We start from the raw sequence: 24,152 nt of genomic DNA, 5'->3' as shown, positions 1-24,152 counted from the left end.
TTAGTTGCACAACAGCTGAGAGTCACAATAATGACACAGGAAAGGGGCAAGATATGAAGTACAATTAGCAGAATGAATTATAAATTTGAGCTCCTTATTCTGTGTTTATTTTGGTCATTTTTAAATTTAAACTGTCTCACCTATTCTATGCTGGCATTTGCCACAGGCCTTTTGCCAGTGTCCCTACATTCATGGCCTGGAAATTAAGAGGCAGAAACATGGGATAATAATGAAAAAACTCCATAAAATGGAGTTTTTTCATCATTAAAAAAAAAAAAAAAAAAAAAGAAAAAAAAAAAAGAAAAAAAAAGTTTAAGCCACATTTAGAACTTGACGTTGATTTTTCATCGCAAGTGAATGTCAATTTGATTTTATTTGGCTTTCACTGCTTGCCTAGGGAAGGTATATAAAAAGCCAGCCTACTTCAAACACACACACACACATGTATGTGTGCACTAATGTGTTTTGTACATATGTTTTCCAAAGTTTGACAGCTTTTCCTTAAATTGAACAAATGATACTGCTCAGCTGTCACAACAGATAATAACAGGGAAGGGAAGGATGCTGAATTTAGACAGCAACTAAACATTCTGCTATAAGAAAACTTTCCACATAAGGAACACATTTAATAGCATGAGGCCTTCACTCTTCAGGGAGGAAAATTTCACAAGTGGAAAAAGTTTGGAAATAACTAAATCTTCCCTTAAAAAAAAGGGATCTTTGGAGATTCTGTTTTTTGCAGTCAGGGAGGGAGGGGACAGCCTTGCACCCAGGATTTCTGGTTTAAAAGTCAGATTTGTGATTATTCTAAACTGATCAGGCTGTCAGAGAAATGATGCTCTACAGATGTGATGGCGTTGCATAGACTGACTTATGTCATTAAAAAGATGTAAAATAGATGTGAAAAGATCTGGCAGATTTGGTTTATTGAGCATTTCCAGTTGCAGGATGTGATTTAGGAATAGCAGCATTACAAACACAAGAAATAGACCTTAACAAAAAAATCTGCTGTCCAGCATTGAAAATCAGTGTACAAAGCTCTTGTATATAAGATAACACACAGAAAACTGAGGATTGAACAGGAGAATCAATAATGTGGTTTTTTTCCTTTAGCCAGTGCATTGTAATGGAAGTCAAATGTTTGAGGAACATTGTGCTCCCCAAGTATTACTAAGAAATAGATAATGAATGTATTGTGGTGTCAGTGTTCTTTTCTAAGCTGTAAATTTGAAAAGATGATTTACTGACCAGTTCTGAAAGAACAGGAGATAAATGCAGCTCTTTAAACTGAACAAACCACCAAAAGAACCCCAAAAACAAAACAAAAAACCCCCCAAAACTCCAAACCAAAACAAAAGAAAAACCAAACAAAACAAGAACAACAACAACAACAACAACAAAAAAGACAAAAATTCAACCAACATAAAAATACTCAGAAAAATGTAAACCACATTTTACCATCTTGACTTAGGCCACATCTTTTTGGGGTGTCCAATTTCTGTCTGTCCATCAGGCAGGGCTTTTGTTCTCTAATATTGTGGATTTTGAATAAATTCTGTACACAGTAACAAGTGCTGCTGGGTTTGACGCCCTGAGGACATTTTTTTAATGCTGGCAGCTTCCTGTCATAGGCAGCAAAATCTTATGTATTATTATTTACCATGGAACATGGTGTAGCTGAGTAATAAAAATAATATTTTTCCAAGGGTTCAGTGTACAGACCCTTTCACATCTGACCAAAGAGGGAGGGTGTAACATTTCTGCTCCATTTCAACCCAGAAGGAAATGAATTTGTGTATCTTTGAAGGAAAACAGGGAAAAGAGGTGGATTGCAGGAAGTATCTTAGAGAAAATCTAGGCAATATAATTTTAAAATTTATTTCCCTGAATTCTGCCTCCTAGAAGATACTTCACCTGTTTAATTTATTGTCATGTGTAAGCAACTGTAAGGGGCTTCACAAAGGTATGGTTTGTGCCAAACTGTGGTGAAGTAAATTATCTTATTTGCTCAGCTGAGGAATCCAGTGTAATGAAATAACTGATGGAGTCTTACAAACTTACAGGTGAATTCAAAACTGAGCTTAGAAAAGAATTGAGAAAAGAAATGCAGAAAGATGAGCTGATTCTATGCCAGAGCTGTAGCCATTTGCTGGGGGAGCTTTGTGGATCAGTTCCCATAAAGAAATATATACAGGACTTCAGCTACTTAAATATATCAGGCAACCAGTGGTGACTTTACCCAACAAAATGATATTTTATTTTACTTTACTGAATCCCTCTCCAGATATGATTCTTACATCTTGTTAAGTAAGTTGATTTACATTCATTATACGCCCTGTGTGCTGGTTTCAGTCCCAATTAAAGCTGATATTTAAGGATATCTGCATGGATGTGTGTTAAAATAAAAGATTGTTTATCCCAAAACTGAGATAGTAGCAGATGCTTGTGAATCTTCTCACCTTTGAAGAAAAGGGATCTCTTTCAGCTCAGTGTGTGCCTTTTGTTACAGGACTAACATAACTCTCAGGAATGTGTTTACCTGCAAGGAAAATTTGTTTATTTACATGTTTATATGAGCAAAGGTGCAAAATTACAATTCTGATGCCTGTGATGCTCATCACTTCATGCTCACACTGTGCCAGTCTTGTCCCATAAATGTATGAAACCAATCTCATTCCATGTCTCCTACTAAACATGCATTGAATCTCATCATTTCAAGCAGTCTAAATTTTCTAAATCTAAAAAGTATCTAAAGCATTTATAACTAATGACCTGCTACATAAGCCTCACCTACACTTATAGCTGGCTGTGTTATCCTATGTGCATACTGAAAAAAGGAAGATATTTTAGCAAGGTTTGAAGTAGGTGATGTCCTGCTGGAAGAGAGGACTGGTAGAAATATTAAGATGTTTAAGATCTACACAAAAACTGTGACCTAATGAAATATCACCAAGGAGCAGTGAGAAAATCTGGATTTTTTTGCTGGCTTAGGTTTTGTCCTACCTGGAGATGCTGTGTAATTCAGGCTCTGTTGTGTCCATGCTGTATTTCCAGGCAAAGAAGGGCAATTACGCTTTCCTGTGGGATGTGACAGTGGTGGAATACGCTGCCCTGACAGATGATGAGTGCTCGGTGACAGTCATTGGGAACAGCATCAGCAGCAAAGGATACGGGATAGCACTGCAGCATGGCAGTCCCTACAGGGATCTTTTCTCCCAGAGGTAAACTGGAACAAAGCTTCTTCTCTAGGCTTTCTCTCTGTAACCAGCAACTCCTCACGTTACTTTTGGCATTTAATTAATAAAGAACAATCAATACCTGACAGCAGAGAGTCCATCAAAGCTGCTGCTCCTTCTGCTCCATCTGTTTTGGGAGGAGGGGGCTGGTGGCCTCACACCTTTGGGCTGCCCTGGCTCTGGCTGGGGGGACTGATGTCCTCAGAGCCTGGTGTGAGGTGGAGGAGAGATTGAAGAGAGATCTTGAGTTCATGCCACATTCTGCAGGCTCTGAAGTAGTGGTTTGCTCCCTGCAGTTAAAAAAAAAAACAACCCCAAACCCCCCCCCCCCCCAAAACAACAACAAAACAAAACAAAACAAAAAAACCCACAAACCTCAAGCACCAAAAAAAAAAAAAAAAAAACCACAAAAAACCAAACAAACAAAAAAAAAAAGACCAAAACCACCAAAAAACCCAACCAACCAACCAAAAAACAACAACAAAAAAACAAACCAAAAAAGAACCCACAAACCCAAAACAACAACAAAAAAACCCCCCAAAAAACCAACCAACCAAAAAAAAAAAGACCGAAACCACCAAAAAACCCAACCAACCAACCAAAAAACAAAACAAAACAAAACATAACAAAACAAAAAAAAATCCACAAAAAAACCCCAAACAACCAAAAATAAAGAACAACAACAAAAAAAAACCACACACACCAAAACCCGCCCCAAAACCCAAAGAAATAAACAAAAATAACCCCACCCAACAAACCCTGTGTTATCCTTTAGGGTGGAGGGACAGCTCAAAGACTCACAGCGATGCAGAAAAACAAGAATTGCAGGGAATTGCATGGGCCTGACAAGGCCAGACTATAAAACTGCTGTTTAGTGCTCTCTGAGCTCTCAGCTGGGTGTCCCTGCAATGAAGACACACAGTTGTTGTGCAGAAATTTGTGGCCTCAGCAGAAGGTGAGCGAGTGCTCTGCCCCAGGCAGGGAACTGAAGCAAAATTGCCTCATTTTGCTCCTCCTTTATGTAAAAGGGAGCAAAACTCCAGCTGCATAACTAGAGACAAAGCTGCCTCAAGAGAAAAGATTGTTAGTAAACAGCTAAAACAGCCATCAAACCAAGTCCAGAATGAATCATTCATGCAGAGAAGGGACACTTCACAAGAGACAAAACAATGATTAATTAGCAACTGTTAACACAGTAATTCAGGCATTAAGTAACATCATTGAAGTAAAATCCTTTTGAATAAACTACATTTGCTGAAGTAAATGAGTCGGTCGCTGCTTAAACAGATTTGCACTGAGTGGTGCACAAACAGCAGCATGTTTAGCTTCACATATTTTTGGAATTATTTTAGGAGAGCAGCAGTGGAGTGGGTTGAGCATTTCACTAGTGGGACCAGCTGCTGCAGCTGAATGCAGCCAGAGCAAGCACAGCTAACTGCAATGGGCTGATTTCCCTTGGAAATGCTGTTTGCACTGCAGTGGGATTTTTGACAGTCTCTTTTTTTCCCCTAAAGTGGCCCAGTGGAGTTTACCTGCTGCTGTGAGTAGAAAGAAATCTTGGAATAAGAGAGTTTCAGATGAAGAAGACAACACACTGGTTGATGGAGGGGTGTGGAGTTTTGAATTGTGGGATGGTAGATTTAAGAAGCATAAAAGACAAAAAAAAAAAACCCTGTAAAAAAGTATCATTGCAAATAATACTCGTCTTTTGGAATCTCTGCAGGATCTTAGAGTTGCAAGAAAGTGGAGATTTGGATGTCCTTAAACAGAAGTGGTGGCCACGGATGGGACGTTGTGACCTGAACAGCCACACCAATGCACAGACAGATGGGAAGGCACTCAAGCTGCACAGTTTTGCAGGAGTTTTCTGCATTTTAGCAATAGGCCTTCTTCTTGCTTGCTTGGTGGCAGCACTGGAGTTGTGGTGGAACAGCAACCGTTGTCATCAAGAAACGCCGAAAGAGGTCCATAACTTTTATTCTTATCACAATTAAAAAGTAGAAAACGCAAAAGAAAAGAGAGAGCGAGTGGATATTGTGGGATTTTTTTAGGTGCTCTCATGCAATAAATTTGATTTATTTCGATTTGCCATACTAAGCTTCGCATAATAACTTTTTTTTTTTTTTGGGGCGGTTGTTTTCTAAGGAAATAAAAGCGAACAAACAAAAGTGTCTTTTGTGCACGTGGAAGGTGCCAAACTTGCCAGGCCTGGAGACTAAAGTCCTGTATTTATTTGTAGAGCAGATACAGCATGGGCAGCAGCAGTGCAAAGTTCCCCTCATTGCCCCAGCAATGTGCCTCAGCCCTGACCTGGAGAGACCAACTTTAGGGGTAAGAGAGTGGTTCAGACACACAGCCCGGGGAGGACAGTCACAGGCACCCAGCTGTGACATTTGTGGTGATATTTTCTTTGATCTGAGCCCCATCCATTGGCTGGGAGAGCCATCTCCAATCCTTTTCAGGCTCTGCAGCTGCCAGACATCTGTCTGGGTAGCTGCTCTCCTTCATGGCTGACCTAGGCTGAGTTTGAAGAGGTAGACGAGCAATTAAAAATAAATAAGGTGGTGAATAATTGAATGAGCCATATTGCCGTGACACTGTTTAAATGCTTCCTTTTTTTTTTTTTTTTTTTGAAGTCAGTTTTATTTCTAAAAGTAGGAGCCTCTGAGGAGGCTGACCTTCATATAACGTGTTTTATCTAGGAAATTATGTCTGAGAAGTTCCTGGGTTTGAAGTTTCTGTGCTCAGCAGCAAGGGGTAGAGCAACTCTAAGATAGAATATTCAGTCTGTTCTCAGATCTGTCTTGCATGAAGCCTGTGTTTGTTTACGTAGATTAAATGTTTAACAAACTAACCTCTTGTAATTTTGGAGAAACTGAGGCATTTGTAGGTGCTTTCATCTCGGAATAGATGTTTGTTACAAATAAATAATGGCAGCGAGCTGGGCTGCTGCACCACAGCTGGAAAATAGCACACCAATTCTAATCTCTCTTTCTCAAGCTGCAGGAGCAGTAGATTAATTGACATACCTGTCACCTGTAAGCAATTTTGGCAAATTGATCTAGTGGATGAGGTCCCTGCCTTTGGCAGAGGGGTTGGAACTGGGGGTCTTCAGGGTCTCCTTCCATCCCAATAGTTCCATATCCTGTGATTTTGCCCTGCTGCCTTGTAGAAGCTGCTCCTGCTGTAACTCCAAAGGTCTCCCCACGCTGGTGTTGCAGAGGCCTAAAAGGCAGCAGTGAGTGTTTCACCCTGCAGGGCAAGGCAGGGGTGCTTTCCCAAGTGTCCTCATGCTGTGTGCACTCCCCTGGCCATACTGAGTGCTCTGTCCCCCTCTCTGTGCTCAGGGACTTGCCTTTGTGTGTCTTTGTAGAGGGAGATGAGAATATGACCTGAAGGCAGTTTCATATAGCAAAGGTGAAATAATTCGCTCTGTTATTGTGAGGAGTTTTGAATGCTCAGTTTCCATTGCTGAAAAAGGATCTGTCTTCCTGAATTTAAATATTTTCTTTTTCACCTGTCTCCTTCCTTTCTTTTTTTTTAAATAACTCTAAGAAGGATTATTGCATATCTGTGCCTCCCCCATCCCATCTTTTCTCCCTTTCCCATCCTTCTCCCCTTTCCCTCCAGTGTGTTCTTGACAGTTGCTCTTGTACATCTGAATACTTTTAACCTTCTGTGTTTTAAAGTAAACTGAAGTTGCTCCCATGGTGGGGCTGTTCCTGGGGAAATCACTGTCTGTGGGGCTGGACCTGCCCTTGGAGCACAACTAGGCTGGGCTAGAGGCACATTAAACTTAAACAGAGCATGGACAGGTTCCAGAAGGATCAGTGATGGGACTGTTGGCAGGAGAGGAGGAGCAGAGTGCAGCAGGTGTGGAGGCTGAATGAGGAGGTGAATGTCCCCAGTGATGAGAGGGCACAGGGCTGGACTAGGATGGCTGGAGGAAGGCATGCACAGGGATGGGATGGGATGGAAGGGACAGCTGGGTGCAGTGACTTTCGGTTTTGGGAAGGCCCAGAGCCAGGGGCAGGCAGGAGGGTCCTCAGGAACCCTCTGCCTTGGCCAGTGGCCACATTGCCCAGCCCTGCTGCACACCAGGGCTTGGGGGCTCTTGTCACAACATCCACTCAACTCAATCAGCAAATGAATGTGGCAGCATTTCCTGGCACATCAGTGGCCTGACGTATTTTTTAATGCACTACCAGTGAGGAGGGATTGAAGTGGGACAGCTGATGCAATTAAGGTCGGAAACCAAGTTTTGAAAGAGATGGTTAATAGAGATTGAAGGTTTTTGAGGTGTTTAGAAGAACCAAGTTTTAAAACTATGGGAATGACAGGATCCAGGGCTGTGGAGTCTTGAGTGTTCCTCTGCCTGAGCCAGGAGCAGTGGCTGAGCCTGGCACAGGGGACCAAAAGCACAAGGAGAGTTTGATCTCCAGGAGGAGGAGTGTGTTCAGCATAGCTTTATTTTTTATGTCTTTTATGCTTCACAGCTCCTGGCACTGTGTGTTAGCAGCATTTCCACAGCAAGAGCTGTAATGACAGAGCTACAGCACGAGGAGCATACACAGAACATTAAAATCTGCCTCTTGGCTGCATCTGGCACTCCAGCCACGCCATTAGTTCACTGAGAGCTGCAGACTCAAGTTGTGCTGCTGATTTTCTTTGGCTTTTGGGAAGGCTCTGGCAAAGCACAAGTGTTGTAATATCACCTAAAAATTTTGGGAACTGGGATGTCTCCCAGCCACTTTATTCTGTGAAGGGTCACAGAAAAGGTTGATTTTCTTGCAGTCTGAGATTGGATTTTGATGTTGCCCGTGAGGCAAAGAGAAGGTGGCAATATTTGGCTTCTGTGGCCTTTACCCTGTTAAGAGCTTTATAAATCTCCTGGAAAAAATTATAGTGGAAGCAGAATTGAACAAGGAGTTGTCCTGACTTGTGTAGCATTCTCACATTGGCATGACCCACTTGGTTGGTTGTATCATGTTAACAATTGCCAACTCAAAAAAAAAAAAAAATGTTGGGATGATGAATGTACAACTACTATGATGGATTTAGGACAGGGTTGGGTGGTGTGCAACTTGCTGGAGAGAGGGGAAAAAACATTTTTTAGTGACTCTGATTTTTTTTATGTTGAGGGTCTGTGAAGTCTGTGGCTAGAAAAATGTGCGCTGCCTTCACTGGCATTGGAGAAATGTTTTCAGTGATGTTAAGGTGGTGGTTTGGGCCAGTTTGTATGAAGAAACTCAACCCCACTTTTTTTTTTTTTTTTTTTTTTTTTTTTTTTTTTTTTTTTTTTTTTTTAATAGTATTGTTCCTATGCCCTAAGTCAAATTGTTAAGACAAACCTTCAGGAAAGATGAATTTCCTTTATTTTTCCATGCCCCCATTGGTTCATAATTGTACTTTCAAGGAATAGTGAAATTTCTTGCCAGAAGAGTGAGGGCTGGGTTGGTCTTTTTCAGGATGTTGATACAACATATTTTTGTTGTTTCTTGATGTTGATACAAGAGATTTTTATTCTATTCGAAGGCGATTTGTAAAAATGTTTCTAATGAGTTCTGCTGTACAAATCTTAATGTTATCCCCATTTAATCCTTATCAGATCAGATTAACAAAAGAAATGTTAGCTCCAACATCAGGAAAAAATGTCCTGCTGCAACACCCTGCCACATTCTTCTCTTAGGGCTCAACTTTGAAATTTCTTCATGCTGGAAAAATATCTGGTAATGTTAAAATTGCCTTATTGCTTTTTAACTCAGAAAAAGTTGCACTAGGTCATCTTTTTCCAAAAAGATATTCTGGAATTTATAATCACCCTCTACTCAGTGTTAGCACCCAATCATCCAACACCCACAGTGAAATTGAGCCAGCTCATACATCTGTGTCTGTGTCTTAAAATCTTGGATTTACACAGCTGCTGCTCAGCCTGAAATGCTGATACCTAATCTTTTGACTTCACTAAGCTTCAGAAAACTAGGGAGGTGGGAAAAATTAATATTTGTTCTGGAGTCTCTGTTCAGTCACTTTATGTCCCTTTTAAATGACTGAGCAATCAGATAAAGTTATTAAAACCTGGTACCTTGTAAATGTCAAACTTTTGACAATTGCCTTTGGATTTCTTTAACTTTTTGTGTGAGTCCCATGCATTTATTTCACAACATCAGTAAGCCATGATGTAATTTGGATAATTTAACAGCCAAGGGCTTTGCCACATCATCAGCTTGTTGGTATCTTTTATCCCCTTTGGAGGGATGAAAGGCAGTTTTCACATCTTTGTTGTGATTATGATCCTGCTCTGGGCTCCCCCAGCATCCTCTGGGCTTTATCAGCTGTGTCTTTGTGTGATGTGCTGTTCCTCTGAAGATTATTATTTCTGAGATCTCTTCAGAACCATGAAGAAAGCATTTCCAGTTCATCCATACGCTGCAAAACAATGGAGGCTTAAAAGCAAAGATAAAATATCCTGTTATTCCTGGAAAGAAAGTTAAATTCTTGTATTTTTCATTGTGCTTGAGATTATCCACAAAAAAAAAAAAAAAAAAAAAACAGACATGCTAAACAAAATTAGTCACTTGTGCAGGGTGATGTTTTTTTTTTCTGGGATAATTGATGCATCTCATAAGAGGTGATATTGATCCACTTATATATTATATTATATATTATATTATATGAGTGATACAGCTCTTGAAAGACCATGTTAGAATGACCCCCCAAGAAATTCTTGGTTTGATTCTTTTTTTGCACAGTTAATATACATGATTCATCAAAAATCTCTTTTTCCAGACCAGCTGTGCTATTCCCAGCAATGTAAGAGTTTCAGGAACTAGCCCCAGTGTGTTTGGGAATCTGTGGTGCAAGAAGATTTGGGGGTTTTATTGGTTAAGGCATTGCAGAGTTTTCTTTTCCCCCTCCTGAGTTGCTTCTAGTCCTTGTCTCATAACTTGTGTCAAATTTATAATTCATTAACAATCACAGTCTGCACAGCTTTGTTTGTGTTTTCTCTCCTTTCTCACGCTTCTGCAAAATCATTTTATTCAATATATTCTTTTCACTTTTCCGTCCTTTTTATTTTTGAATTATGAAAAGGAGGCAGCATTTCAGGTCCTGTTCAGAGTGGGAACGGTCTTGTTATAATTCCCATTTCCTGCTACTCCAAGCTTAATAATGTCCTGAATCTCAAAAAGTCTAAACTCTGCAAGCTCTACAAGATAGTGAGAGGTAGGAAAATTATTCTAAAAATTGTCACAAGTATTTTGGCAGTTCACAGTGAAAGGGAAAATAAACCAAAACTGTTTCTCTGGCCAGGGCAGCCTCTTGTGATCTGCCTTAAACTCCCTGATGTGCAAACCGCAGCCTACCTCAGAAATCCATTCTCCCAGCTCTAGTGGTGAGGAAAGTTGCCCACTGAGAGTCTCTTGTGGTGTTGGAAGAGCAGAGGAATCCCAGTGCACCTTACCCATGGAAATAGGGGCTGGCAGGGCAATGGACCCAGATTTGTCACCGCCAAGAGTTGTGGTTTGTCCTGTGCTCTCCTCACTTCAGTTCTCCAGTGTTGTGGTTTGAAAGCAAAACGAGTGAGAGGCGCCAAGTCAGAAATACAATTTAATAAGAAGAAAGGAAAAAAGTAAAATCAATGCAATAACACAAAGGAGCACTGCCAGAGTCAGAACACACCCTGAGCAGGGTGGGGGGAGCAGTCCAGGTGAGGGGCTCTTCCTGAAGCAGTGATCCCACAGAAAGGTCTGGGAGCTCTGCTCCTCTGGGAATCCAGTGGCTCAGGGCTGCTTGTCCTGTCCCAAATCCCAGATTCTCTCCAGGTGGGAATGCTTGGCTCCTCCCCCTGGGCATTGGGAGCATCTCCCAATGGGATGAGGAGTCGTGCAGTGGCTCCTTGATGGCCCATTAAACAGAGAGAGCTCCTGGAGGGAGTTCCCTGTGAGTCCTGGGCAAGGCATTGATGGGCCATGAGCAGAAGAGCCCAAAGGAGGGGCCTGGGAAAACACTGCCCCACCTGGTTCCAGCAGCTCATGGGGATGGGGATGGGATAAATACTGTGTGTGCATCCTACACCACAACCCAGGACATCCAGCCAGGTGTGTCCCATGGGGATCCACCTTCTGTACCTTCAGTGTGATTGGTTTCGATTATTAAAGACTCTCTTGCTTTCACCATTATTTTCACTTTCTTTGTCTTTTTTCCTTGTCGCTTCATTTACCTTGTCTCCTTCGTGGTGTTATCTTTTTATGTGATGATTTGATTTGCCCCAGGATGGTTCCTTTTGAGAGTGAAAGGAAACATGAGATCATCAAGCTGATATTTTATTTTTTTCCCTTCATTGCATGTTCTCTATATTTTATCTTGTTTTTGTTTTAAATTATTTTTTTCTGTATTTTAATGACATGTCTGAAATCTTTGTACATTTTTTGCTCAGTTGCATATAAATTATCATTTGTTTGTACTGCTGTATTGTATTCTACTTTTCTAAGAATAAATAAAGGCTTGTTTGGGGAAAATAAATCATGCAAACATTGGCAAAACAATACATTTTAATGCCATCTAGAAATTCAGTTTCAAAACCAGCTTTGAATGTAATAAGCTGAGGAACTTCATTTAACTAGAATTTTTAAATCAGCAGAGCTGCGTTAGGAATCAGTCAACCCAGAATGCAAAATTTAATGTTGTTTGATGATGAAGTATAAGCTGGAAGAACCAGTAAAAAAAATAAAATAAAAGGGGGCTGATATAATATCTTATATTATAATCTATATTATATTATAATATAATATATATATTATAATCTATAAGTTACCTTGTACAGAAAAGCTGGTAATAGCTGGAAGGGCACCTTTAACTAACTCCACGTTGCCTTTTTAATGTGAGTGAAAAAACCAGATTTTCTCTTTGGAGGTGCCTAGAGTGAAGCAGATATTCTGTAATTCCTGCTCCCAGGATCCAATGGAACCACTCAGCTCCTCCTATTGATCACCATAGGTTTTGGCCAAGGCTGGAATGGATTTAACAGTGACGTGTCATCCCCATGATTTATGGCACTGGGGCCAAGAAATTCAGTTTTGTACCAGCACATTTCCCTAACTGCAAGGAAGGGAATTTTGTCTTTGGTTTAATTTTTTTCTCTCTCACATAAGAAAACCCTGCTAATGGGATCCTTAGGGATATAACCTGGATTTTACCTGCCATGAACCTCAGTGGGGAAGGGGAAGAAAATTATTCAACAGAAATAAGTTTTTAAAAAAACGAGCGTTGCCATGCAGGGAAATCCAAAAGAAATAACCTGTTTAAAATTTCACTTTGTGTAAGTCCTTGTTTAATTTGCATTGCATTGCCTGTCCCAGAGAACTTTCTGTGGCTACTCATGAGCTTGGCATGAGCTTGTGTGTTTTACTGAATTGGAGCCTTAACGTGTCAGATTCTTTTAGATCCTTCACACAGTGTTTACACAGCTAATTTTTGTATGTCTTATCTCAGCCTACGGTGGTATTTTAAAGTTGATTTTTTTGAAGGGGGTGTAAAATAACAAAATCCGTAAGAGTTTAAAATAAAATTAAAAAAAAAAAAGGCATAAAATGTGACTTTTTTCTCAAATTTCTTTTTGCATTTTTGTGGTTTGTAAAATGCCTTAGGTGTTGATCTGCCTAAGCATTTAAACATGTAGATAAAATTAAATAAGAGGTGTCTTCTAATCTCACCCAGAGCACCAAAATATTTCCATTCCTTTTAGTGGCAGAAGATCAAACTTTGTTTGCTTTGAAACCACCACGTGTGAAGCAAAAAACTGGGAGTTCCATGTGCATTGAAGTTATTTGGTGAAGATTGGCCTTGCCATGCAATGATATTAACATGCAATTCATAAACCTATTTATCAATTGAATTGAAATAATTTTGTGGTTTATACCCGAAATAAAATAACCTGTGGTCAATATTACTAAAATATTAAGGTATCACAGATACTGTGGAAAACATTTTATTTTTTATTATTTTTTTAAATTAATCAATGGTTTGGTTATGATTTTCCATAAGTCCAGACTCATTTTTATAGGCACATATATAAAAAAGAGCTACAAAAACTCACTCAGCACAACAAGTTCTGTTTCTTCAGAAATATTCAGTATGCAAGAATTATCTTTCAGGAAGCTGGTGGCCAGATTTTTATTATGCTGAGCTATTTTAATGATTTGGCTGGTCATGTCTTGTCTTCTGTCAAAACAGGAGCTTGGGCAGTTTTCCAAAATACAGCCCTGAATGGGGGAGATGCAGAAATCTTTCCAAAATTCAGTTTTTAATTGCAGAAATGGTGGCTGATAGTCAGGTGTAAGGGTTTTGTGAAGTCAGCTAACCCTGGGCATCAGGCAGGTTGTAAAAACAGTTCTTTGTCTCCTGTGCCAACTCTCCCTTCTCCTCCTGCCATAATAGAAAAAAAAAAAAAAAAAAAAAAAAAGGGAATTTTTGAGATTTGGACGTGACTAGACAGGAATGGTGAAGAAGGAGGGTGTGGAGCAATCTGTTGTGCCTGATGCTCCAATAGAGTAATTCAGACTGTTAAAGGATGGAGTTGCTTTGATTTGAGCTCACCAGAGTGAGAAATTGCATCCCTTATGGACTAGATTATAATTTAGGATTTAAAAAATGTGTAAAGCCATGTAGAGAAACCATTAAGTTTTAGTGAGTTTTTTGAAATAGAACCTTGATGAATTTAATTTTTTTCTTCATTAAAAGAATAATCTGTCACCTCACAGTGTGATTTTAGATGATGTCAGATTCTGAAAACACCACCCTCTCGAGGGCCATCCTCTTGTTGCAATGGGATTTCAGACCAGAAATATAAGAAATGATGAGTATATGTTTGCTAAAAAAAGAGTGAAATATTAATTACATTATTAGCCTCACTATCTTGATCCTTTTTTTTTTTTTTTTTTTTCTTCTCCCCACATCTTCCTTTCCCTTTTCCATCTGGAGATGGCCAATGATGTGAGGCTGGGCCTCAGGAGCATGGTGAGAATTTATAACAAACACACAGATAATTGGTTTCTTGTCGAAAATGCCTGCACAGATTAGTTTCCCTTTAGTTTCCTCCTCATTTTTACCTTCCCCTGGAGCTCCCCTTGACCCCAACTCTGTGTTGTTGGGAATGCTGTGACTGCAGTCTGTAGTGTGCACACAATAGAGATTCCTCCACTTCTCCTTCCTCCCGAATTCCTCTGCAGAGACACTGGCATGCTCATCAACCAGCACTCATTCCATCCTGCATTTTGCTGCTCGTGCTGAGAAAAACATTTCTTTGCATTCTCTTATTGTCCTGTCCATTTTTAACGTCGTGAAAACTGTGGAAAAAACCATCTGTACCATGTGAACCCACTCACTCATTCTCTTTGTCGTTGAGTTACCGGCTGGTGGCGAACCAAGGTTGGGTAAGGATTTTACAGCTTGAATAACTCAGCATGAGGCTGAATGTCCCCTTTTATACTGAATAACAAATGAAAATGCTGCCACAGCCTCTTCCCTGGCAAGTTTTGGTCTGTTGTGGGGTCTGGACTGTGATTGCATTTAATGGATGGTGGTGGATGTGGGAGCAGATCACTGCAGGGCTCTGCTGTTCCCCCATCAGGAATGTGTCCTGTGTATTTATTCACAGAGACAGGGATGCAGTTGAAAAGGATAAATAAGACAAAGAGAGGTTTAGCTGGTTTAAAGTGGTGTGCATTGTCAACCTACTGGGGAGATCATGGCAGGGCCCACAGGCAGGACCCGTGGGACACATCAGAATTAGAGCCCTGGTTAGATAAATGTGATTTCAGGTTAGATAAATCCAGCCTGGGTCAGATGTGCAGCAGGAGTGTGGGAAGATGGGAACTGCTTCATGAAGTCTCTGTTACTTGTTTGGTGTCCAGGCTTTTGGTAGTAATTTATTTACACCAATTTCCTGGCTGAGGGTAGCTGGAAATAAATTTTGGCAATGTATTTGAAATCATCTTCTATCACATTGACATCAACTTTGCAGTATTCTGTAATATCTCACCTTTTTTTTTTTTCAGGTTTATTTAGAAGGATAAAAAAGTATTGCTGTCTCTTCAAAAAGGAATTTCTGCTCTCTGGTGAAGGAGAGAATCACCTAGTAAATAAGGTGGCCTCTTGTACATAATTTTTGTGAAGTTTTGTTTCTTTGCAGATGATTCCACATTGAATGAAATTAACAGGCTGCAAAACTTCCATTTCTTTTATTCTTTCAATTAGGTAACAGCCAGCTGGACCTCACCTGATGTCACTCTCAGTGCCTTCTTCCACCAGCTGGTTTATGGAGGATAATTTAGCTAATTGCTAATTTAAAATACATGGTGGAGTTTCCACTTGTAAGAGCAGGAGCTTGATTGCAGGATTGGGCCTTATTTCTAAAAGCAGGTTTTCAAGCAGACCCTTGAGGTGAATCCTTGGATATTTCTAGTAAGATTCTCTTGTGGTCACACCAGCTTTGAGCAGAGCATACTGAGAAACCACTCAGCAAAATTTCCTGTAACAAGAAGTGCTGTTTGGCTGGGTCAGTTGCCTGTGTTAAATTAGTGACAGCAGACATCCATCACCGCTGCATCTGTTTGCACTTCTCTCTGCATTTCACTGCAGAATCTCTGGAATAATGAGTGTCACACAGTGAGTGTATTAAAAAGGGCTTATTTGTATTAATGGAACACCATGCTGGATTGTCACTGTCGTGCAGCACATCTGTTCCATACATCATCACTGCTTTTTCTTCTTGAGCAAGACAGTTATCCCTGGTTTTGCCCAGTCTGTCAGAGCCTCCTGGAATAAATTAAAATTACATATACAGGAGTTATAACTGAAAGTAATGATGATGACCCTAAGTGTATACAGGATTTCAGAATAATCCTAAACAATTGCACATATGCAAAGCTGCTGCTGCTTTATTTCTCTTTAACAAACTAAATGTTTGAGTCCATGATGTCTGAGACCCCACAGACTGCAGTTGCTTGCTGGGGTTTGATGCTGAGCAAGAAGAGAATAATTTGTAGGTACCTGAGCAGGGCAACTTTGCTGTTTCAGGTTTTTTTCTGCCCCCTTTTTTCAGTTTTGCAGTAGGACTGACTGTGCCTGGAAGTACCTCAATGTTCCTTTCTAAGTAGGTGCAGGTGTGCCTTCCACCACCTGTGTCTGATGTCACTGTGAACACACAGGTGTGAGTCAAGAGGAATTTTATATGGGCAGGAGAGAGACCAGAGTGTTTCCTGGTCAAGGGCACAAGAGAAAATATCTGTCTGATTACTGGGGTTTGTATCAAATTTTGAAACCCAGCCCTAATCATAAAATTACCTAATTTTTTTTTTTAATAGTTCTTACACAGAATGTAAACCTAATATTAGCATTTGTTTTCTTTCTCTCACCAAAAGATAATCCTTCATGTTGTCACCCAGGACAGGAAACAAAAAAAACAAACCAGAAACTTGCCCTGATTGATGATTAAGGCTGTATTACCTTAAAAAGCATTTGTTTTCTGCATTTCTCCTGACTCTTATTAACTACTTTAACAGGCTTTTAACTCTTGGCACAGTTAGCAGCACCTGGCTGGGAGGTGTTGACATATGACAAGGTATTCCCTCCCTGTATGAGCCTTTCTGCCCATATTGGCTTCGTGTCTGAAATTTCAGTTTTTCTGGGGTCAGGGCCATCAATCTTTTTATTCCCCACTCTAATGTGCTTTTATTTGCATGGCTTGGATGCTGATGCAACTTATCACAGCTTTTGGCATAGTTTTAGCATCACATTTCTGCAGATATTAGACTTTCCTGTTTGGGCATTTGTCTTCCTTTTTTTTTTTTTTTTTTTTTTTTTTTTTTTTCCTCACTGGAACTGCTTCATCATCTTGTAGCGTTTTTATGCCTTGAAGTGGCTTTTCTTGGAGTCTGTCATAAGCTGACAGAAATCACAAGGAAAAAAAAAAAAAAAAAAAACAAAACCAGACATCACAATGGTGTCTTTAATAAAAGTGCTTTTCTCAAAAGATTTTTCACTTGGAAAACCTCAAGTGTTGTGAACCAGTCAGCTGGGCAATATTACCTTTTAATTAATTGTGTTTAGAGCCATGTAGGCAATTCCTTAAAAAAAAAAAAAAACTGTAGCTCCTTTCCAACACCCTTGAATTTGATTGTTTTAACTCCAAAGTTAGCAGCATATCCTTTCAATGTGACTTTTATCAGAACCCACTGTCAAGAGTCCCAGAAAATCAGCTAGAAAAACCAAAGTGATTGCTCTGTAAATCACAGTGTCTGCATTTATACCTCGCCATAATTTCACTCTGTGTGAAAAAAGTCAGACTTGGTTAATCCTGAGAGGGAGTCACAGGTGTGGCCATGCAGGTTTTAGTTATTCCCAGATAATTCTGGTGAACATTTTCTAAATCCATTCCAAAGCAGGGTGGGCTCCTGCTGTTATCAGAGGCCACTTGGACATATCAGAGACCTGCCCTTCAAACTGAGCTCAAATTCACTTGGTATTTATGAATAAGAGAATTTCCTGAGCAGGAGCAATGTTTGGTTAGCTGGTTTTCCTTAAGCCTGCAGAGGGATAAGCCTTATTTTGGGTGTAGAATTAATTTTCTTTACACATTTCTTTTCCTTCACTGAATGGCTTTTCCTTCCTTAATGTCTTCAACTGATCTATTTGGAGTACAACATTAATATTGAAAAATTATGAAGCCAGCAAAGGAAAAATTTTTTTTTTTCTGGCAGCACAAACATACACTTGTGTCCAACACAGCCATAGTTGAGAAATGAAGTTGAATTGGCATGAAATGTCTGAGATGTGACAGATTTATAATATTAACTAAATTCTAGATATTATGTGCAATAAAGAAATTTTAACAAATTGAACTGATACATAATGAGAAGCAAAGAACTAAAAGGAGAGCATGGAGCTGACAATGGAACAAAAACATCATAACTTTTAAGATTTCTTTTTCTGGCTTTATTGCCATTTAAACCTTTCTCCATTTAGCTTGTTAGTTTTCAGTAACATATGCTGCGTTACTGAATTTCCCAGAAGAACAATAAAGGGGAAAAAAGAGATGAGGTTTACAGAATTTACAGATTCTGAAAGGTTGACTTGTCACATAAAGCCATCCCAAAACCTCTGGAAATCTTGGGATTCAAAGCAGTTTTATGGTGGGCAGTGACAAACTGATCTTTTCAAGGATTTCTGAGTTTTATCTTAGGGTGTTTTTTTAAATATTTGAAGAATCATTCAATCACCATTAAGATAGTCTCAAACAAACTTTGACATTTACTTATTTAGCTGCTCTTTGTCTAATAAGACAGAGAAAAAAAAGGAAGAACCTTTAAAAATGTGGTTTTATAATTCCTCAGAGACAAGTTGTTTTCCATAACCTTTGCAAACATTTTATTTTGACATTGCAAAGAAGGAATAATGCGAATTCCTGGCCTGTTGAAAGCCTTTAAAAAGTTTTCTCTGATCTTTATAAGGCCAGCAAGTTGAAGAAAGAGAATCAGGGAAATGAAATCGTCACCTCTACCTCTTAATAAAGAGATCCCAAGTGTTTATTTCTCTATTCCATGTATTCCATAAAGTGTTCTGGTGTAGGTAGAATGTGATGTCTGTGTTTGAATCTTTATTGAGAATGAAAATTTTAGCACAGTGAAACACGAGTCTGTATTGTGGGACATAAGGAACTGCAAATCCAGCATTTCCTGTACTTGCAATAAATTTAAAAAAAAAAAAAAATTAAATATAAATAAAACATTGGTGTATATTTTCACTTGAAAGGATCTGAAGGAGGCATAATATTTGGCAAAAGTAAAAAATTACTCACAAAAATTTAAGTGAGTCACAAGCATTTCGCCAAAGCCTCATTTAGGAATATTTGCTCTAATATTTGCTCAGTTTGTTTTCTTATTTTGTAGTGGAGGCTTGACAAGGATATGAGTCCCAGATATCCAAATGCCAGCTAAGAGTTCACATCCCAGCTGGCAGCATCCTTTAGAAAAGGAATAGTACAGGGTACCTAACAAGGGCTCCATAGACACAATATCATCATACACGGTGTTAGCTGGAGCTTGGGGACCAGCAGAACTTGGCAGCAAGATTTTGTTGCCAAAAAAGGTGAGGAAAATCAGCAGTGAGTGGTGGGACACCTGCTCCAAAGGAACCCACCCAGAGAGATCAAGCTCTTACTCTCATGGAGAATAATGTAAGAAATTTCGTCACATTTACCCCAGTTCTGCAATTTTACTTCAAGGAAAAGGAGCTGAGGAAATTATGAATTAAATCCATGTAATCCACTGTACCATAAATCCTTGAGTTTCCCAGCTACAGAATTTAGGAAAGAGCCTCTGAGTTATCATCAGCTTAGTGCATTGTCTGAGGTGTTGAATGAAGGGTCTGACAGGTGAGGTGTGTTTGTTGTCAGGAAGGACTTGATACAGCTGCTGGGGTTATCTGATCAAGTGTGGTGTGATCCCCTTCCTGTCAAAAAAGTTTATTTTTTATTTTATTATCCATTGATTTTTCTCTTGACTCAAAATTATCTGATTAGAAGATTTGGCTGAAAAAGCAAGATTTTCTAAAAGTTATTTTCTTCTTTGGTCAGGAAGATTGTATCCCCCCCAGGTTTCTGGGAGCCTCATTGGGATTTCGGTGAATTTATGACATAAATTAAATAGGAATTCATTTTCCACTGATTAGCAAAGAATTTGCAAGGTGCAGCTCAGGCCTGTAATTGTGGAGCAATTGTATTCCAGTTGGGATCAATATGGATTTAGCCTAAGCTGAGGACACAGGTCTGGACTGTACATCATGTAACACTAATCCATTCCCAAACCCGTGCAGGGATCAGCAAATTCAACGGTTCTTGAGTAATGTAGAAAGGGATGTTAAATCACAAGGTTGGAATTGAACCTGTGGCTGACATTGACTGGAATCGAGGACTTTGGAGTTGGATTGTCAATTTACAGGGGAAGGGAAAGTTTCTTAGCAGAGGATACCACTGGAATAAGACAATAATTCTCTGTGCTCCAGCTGGAAACACCAGTGATGGAAGATTAAGAGGAGGGAGTGGCAGTGACACCTTGTACATTCATCTTGGTGTGAATCACTAAGGCTGCTGGTGGTGGGTTCAACCAACACTTGATAACAGGTTGACCTTGAGCAGTCAGGGATTACTGGAACTCAGGAGTTTTGGGTAGTCCTCCTTTCCTTCTAGGTTGGACTCTTGCTGTCTGAGCGATGTAATCACAGGTTTCTGTTGGAGCAGGGAATTTCTCCAGTTCCAGTTCCACTTTGCTGCTGTTCTGCTGTGTGTGTTACACTTGCATCAAATAACTGCCACTGCAATCATAGCTGTGCTTCATGAAACGGAGAGAAATTATATAATGTACTGCCTTTTTATTGGCAATACAATGCCAGCTGTTAAAATTCAGTCAGGCAGCCTCCCAGGTGGTTGAGTTCACCCTGGCAGTTTTGTGGCTTCCCAATTTGAGCATTTTGAATGCCGTGCTGAGGTGATAAACAGGTCTTTGCTACTTCAGGGTTTGAAGACAACTCCTTTTGCTGTATTTCCTCGTGGAAGCTAAAATGTGTTGTGGGTGGTTCTGACATTCGGTTGAAGAGACCACTCTGGGAGCATTAGGAAAGGCATTCTCAGAAGATGGTGATGCATTTTCTAAAGACCAGCACTGAGCTCTGGTCACTTTTTCCAGATGACGTGCTGAGGTGACAAGTTTATGGTCTGTCACACAGCTGCTCCAAACACAAATGTGTGGTTCCCTCCCCAGGGCTCCCAGTCCCCTCTCAGTGCTGTTCCAGTAGGTTCCTATCCTGTGCCACACTGGTGACCCAGTGCTCCCTGGTGGGAAGGCAAGAATTCATCCCCACCTCAACCCCTGCCCAGTGAGTTTCAACACATGGAGCAACCACCCTGAAGTTCAGGGGTTTTTTACTGATGTGTTCTTTAGAAAATGCTCTGCAGATAGATGAGATAGGGGTGAGCTGTCATGTGAGCTGCCCACTGGAATTTGGTGTCCCAGGTGATTTCTTTGCCTGCTATGGGATTTTTTTCTCAGCTTGTGCAAGGTGAGCCAAAGGGTGTGATGGATGTGCTGGTTGGTCCCTGATGCCAGCCCCTGCCAGCTGAAGCACAGCCATCAGTTTACCTCCCAGGAGGATGGGATTGACAACATCAGCAGCTCCAGCAGGCCAAGATTGAGCTGCTGTTTTCTTCAGCAGGTTTTTCATCTGGAGATGTTGCCGGACCCCGAGGTTTTGTGCAGGAACAGTTAAAACCCAAGTGCTGTAATGAGAGATCAGCAACTCTTGTCACACAGAGCAAAGGCAGGGAGGCCGGTGTTGGGAAAGATGGGACAGGAAGGAATTATGGATATGATTGTATGGTAAGAAATACTGGAGATGTAAAACCTGTGAGTGAAATAGAAATGAAGGGCAGCTCTGAGATGTGATCATGGCAGGCAGGAAGACGGGGATGAGCTGGAGATGGATTGAAGGACAGAAAACAAAAGGAGTCAGGAATGTCGCCTTTCCACTCTGCCAAAGGCATCAGGGAAAAGGTGGATAAGAAAAGTCTCTTTAGAGTTTAGAATATAAACTGACATGGTAATATAGCAGTTCTCATGGGCTGCATGCAAAGTCTGTAGGTTTTGTATCTTGCACGGGTTAGTCACTGTAAATTAGAATGTTCAACACCAAAAGAGACAGAATGGATTGGAACAAGGTCCTCTCTCTTGTTCTACCCCTCTGCCCTCTTGTCCTCTCTTGCCTCTCACCTCTTTTCCCCAATCTCTTGCTTGCTCTCTTCTCCCCACTCTTACCCCGTTTCTACCCCATCTCTCTCCCCTCTTTTTCTCTCTTTGGGGTTCCCTCCAGCCCAGGCTGGTGGCTGAAGGCAAAGCCCTTTTTACCCACGACCCTGCAATAAACCCCCGTGTGTCTAGAATATCTCAGCTCTGCAGAGTTCCTTGTCCCCGCTGTCCATGGATGATACTACAGAGCACCTGGGGTCAGAGATGATGTCTGGACTGACCGTTGTGATTTCTTCCCCCCCAGGACAAGGAGGTGAACCTGGAGCAGGTGCACCGGCGCATGAACAGCCTGATGGACGAGGACATGGCGCACAAGCAGCTCTCCCCGGCGTCCATCGAGATCTCAGCGCTGGAGATCGGCGGCATGCAGCCCGCCCAGCCGCTGGAGCCCGTGCGCGACTACCAGAACACCCAACTGTCCGTCAGCACCTTCCTGCCCGAACAGACGGCCCACGGGGCCAGCAGGACACTGACGGCCGCCTCGGGCAGCAACCTGCCCCTGCCCCTGAGCAGCTCGGCCACCATGCCCTCCATACAGTGCAAACACAGGTCGCCCAACGGGGGATTGTTCCGCCAGAGCCCCGTGAAGACGCCCATCCCAATGGCCTTCCAGGCAGTGCCAAGTGGAGTCATCCCAGAAGCGATGGAGCCCTCGCACGGGACGTCCATATGACAACAGGGGGTGGGGGACAAAAACGGTGTGAAAAACGACCAGCAGAGATTTGATTTTTTTTTTTTTTTTTTAATATAAAAATTTCAAAAAAAAAGGGACGCGCGCAAAAAAAAAAAATAAAGAAAAAAGAAAGAAGAAAAAAAAGGATAAAACGGACTCTTGACGTTTTTCGTTGTATATAGTTGTAAATAACGGAAGAATGAAGTGGGGTAAAAGTGTATTTTGAATATTCCCGATTTTCGAAGTAAGTAAAAAAAAAAAAAACAACAAAAAAAACAAACAAAAATGTATGAATGACTTTGTAAATTTTGTTCTATATGAATAAAAAGGCAAACTACTTGTGGTTGTTCTCAAGTGCCAAAGAAGACCTGTTACTGGGACTGAGGGCCATGCTTTTCTTTTTTTGTTTTTATTTTTCCCATGGATTTTCAACACTTGTTCCCTTACAGGTATGGTTTTTTTAAGAGAAAAAAAAATATCTATTTCTTGCTAGAAAAATTTACCATGCTCAGATTTCTCCTTTCCCCAGAACCCTGTTTTACAGCCAAGATGACAATTCACTGAGAGAAAGTAGCAGCTGGTATTAGCATAGCAGTAAAAAATGCTTTAAAGGCGAATTACAACTCAAATCCAACAAACAATAAACAGAGAACATTTTCCTCCTAACAAGGATTTAAACTTCCACACAGTTTCTAAATTTAGGCACAGGATTATTGTGTTTTTACATGTCTGCTGTGCTGTGTGGCTCTTTTTTAATTTAACTTTCTGTGTTTTGTTATACATATATATATAATATATATTATATATATTACGACGTATATATTATATATATAAATGCTTTGATGAACAACAGGTTTTAGGTTACGGGGAAAACCTTTAAAAAAAACTGCTCAACTCTTTTTTTTGTTTTTTTTTTTTTGTGTACATGACTGAAAATGGGGAGGAACCAATGGAGTGAGGCAAGGAGGAGCTGCAAAGGCAGGAGAAAATGGCACTGCAGGGACTGTGCCCTCTGGTGCCATCCCTTTCTTTAAGATTTCACTGAATTTGTTGAATAATGGGTGCAACGCTCCCTGTTGAAGTCACATCCCTGAATGACAAGACTATAAGCACAGCTCTGCTTTTTTTTCCCCATTGATTTTGTAAAGAGGAATGTTTTAATGGCCATGTCTATGATCGTGGTAGAAATGGCTGTACAAAACCTTTTTTTTTCTTTGTGAAAAAATAGAGCAACACATACAGCTTATTTAATGTCTTGTCATGCAAATGTTACCAGTGTAAAATGTCATATGAGAAGGAAAAAAAAAAACCCCAACCAAAATCTAACACATTGTTTCCTTCCCAAACAGAAATTTGAATGCCAAACCTAGTGGATCCCTGTCCTCC

General features: G+C 40.4%; 1 protein-coding gene across 1 annotated transcript in view; it reads left to right on the top strand.

Moving 5' to 3' along the window:
* The window catches only part of GRID1 (glutamate ionotropic receptor delta type subunit 1), a 470,054-nt gene extending 446,572 nt beyond the window's left edge, over positions 1-23,482 (top strand). The window contains exons 14-16 of the mRNA XM_083867019.1: positions 3,055-3,221; positions 4,960-5,200; positions 22,338-23,482. Of these exons, the coding sequence (XP_083723145.1) occupies positions 3,055-3,221; positions 4,960-5,200; positions 22,338-22,766 (837 nt within the window). The 3' untranslated portion in view covers positions 22,767-23,482. The remainder of the gene's footprint in view (positions 1-3,054; positions 3,222-4,959; positions 5,201-22,337) is intronic.
* Positions 23,483-24,152: the final 670 nt, after the last annotated feature.

Source organism: Zosterops lateralis (assembly GCF_965231275.1).
Source record: "Zosterops lateralis genome assembly, chromosome: 8".
NCBI classification, from domain to species: Eukaryota; Metazoa; Chordata; class Aves; order Passeriformes; family Zosteropidae; genus Zosterops; species Zosterops lateralis.
Note: the sequence above shows the minus strand (reverse complement) of the source record. Positions and strands in the feature narration are given on the sequence as shown.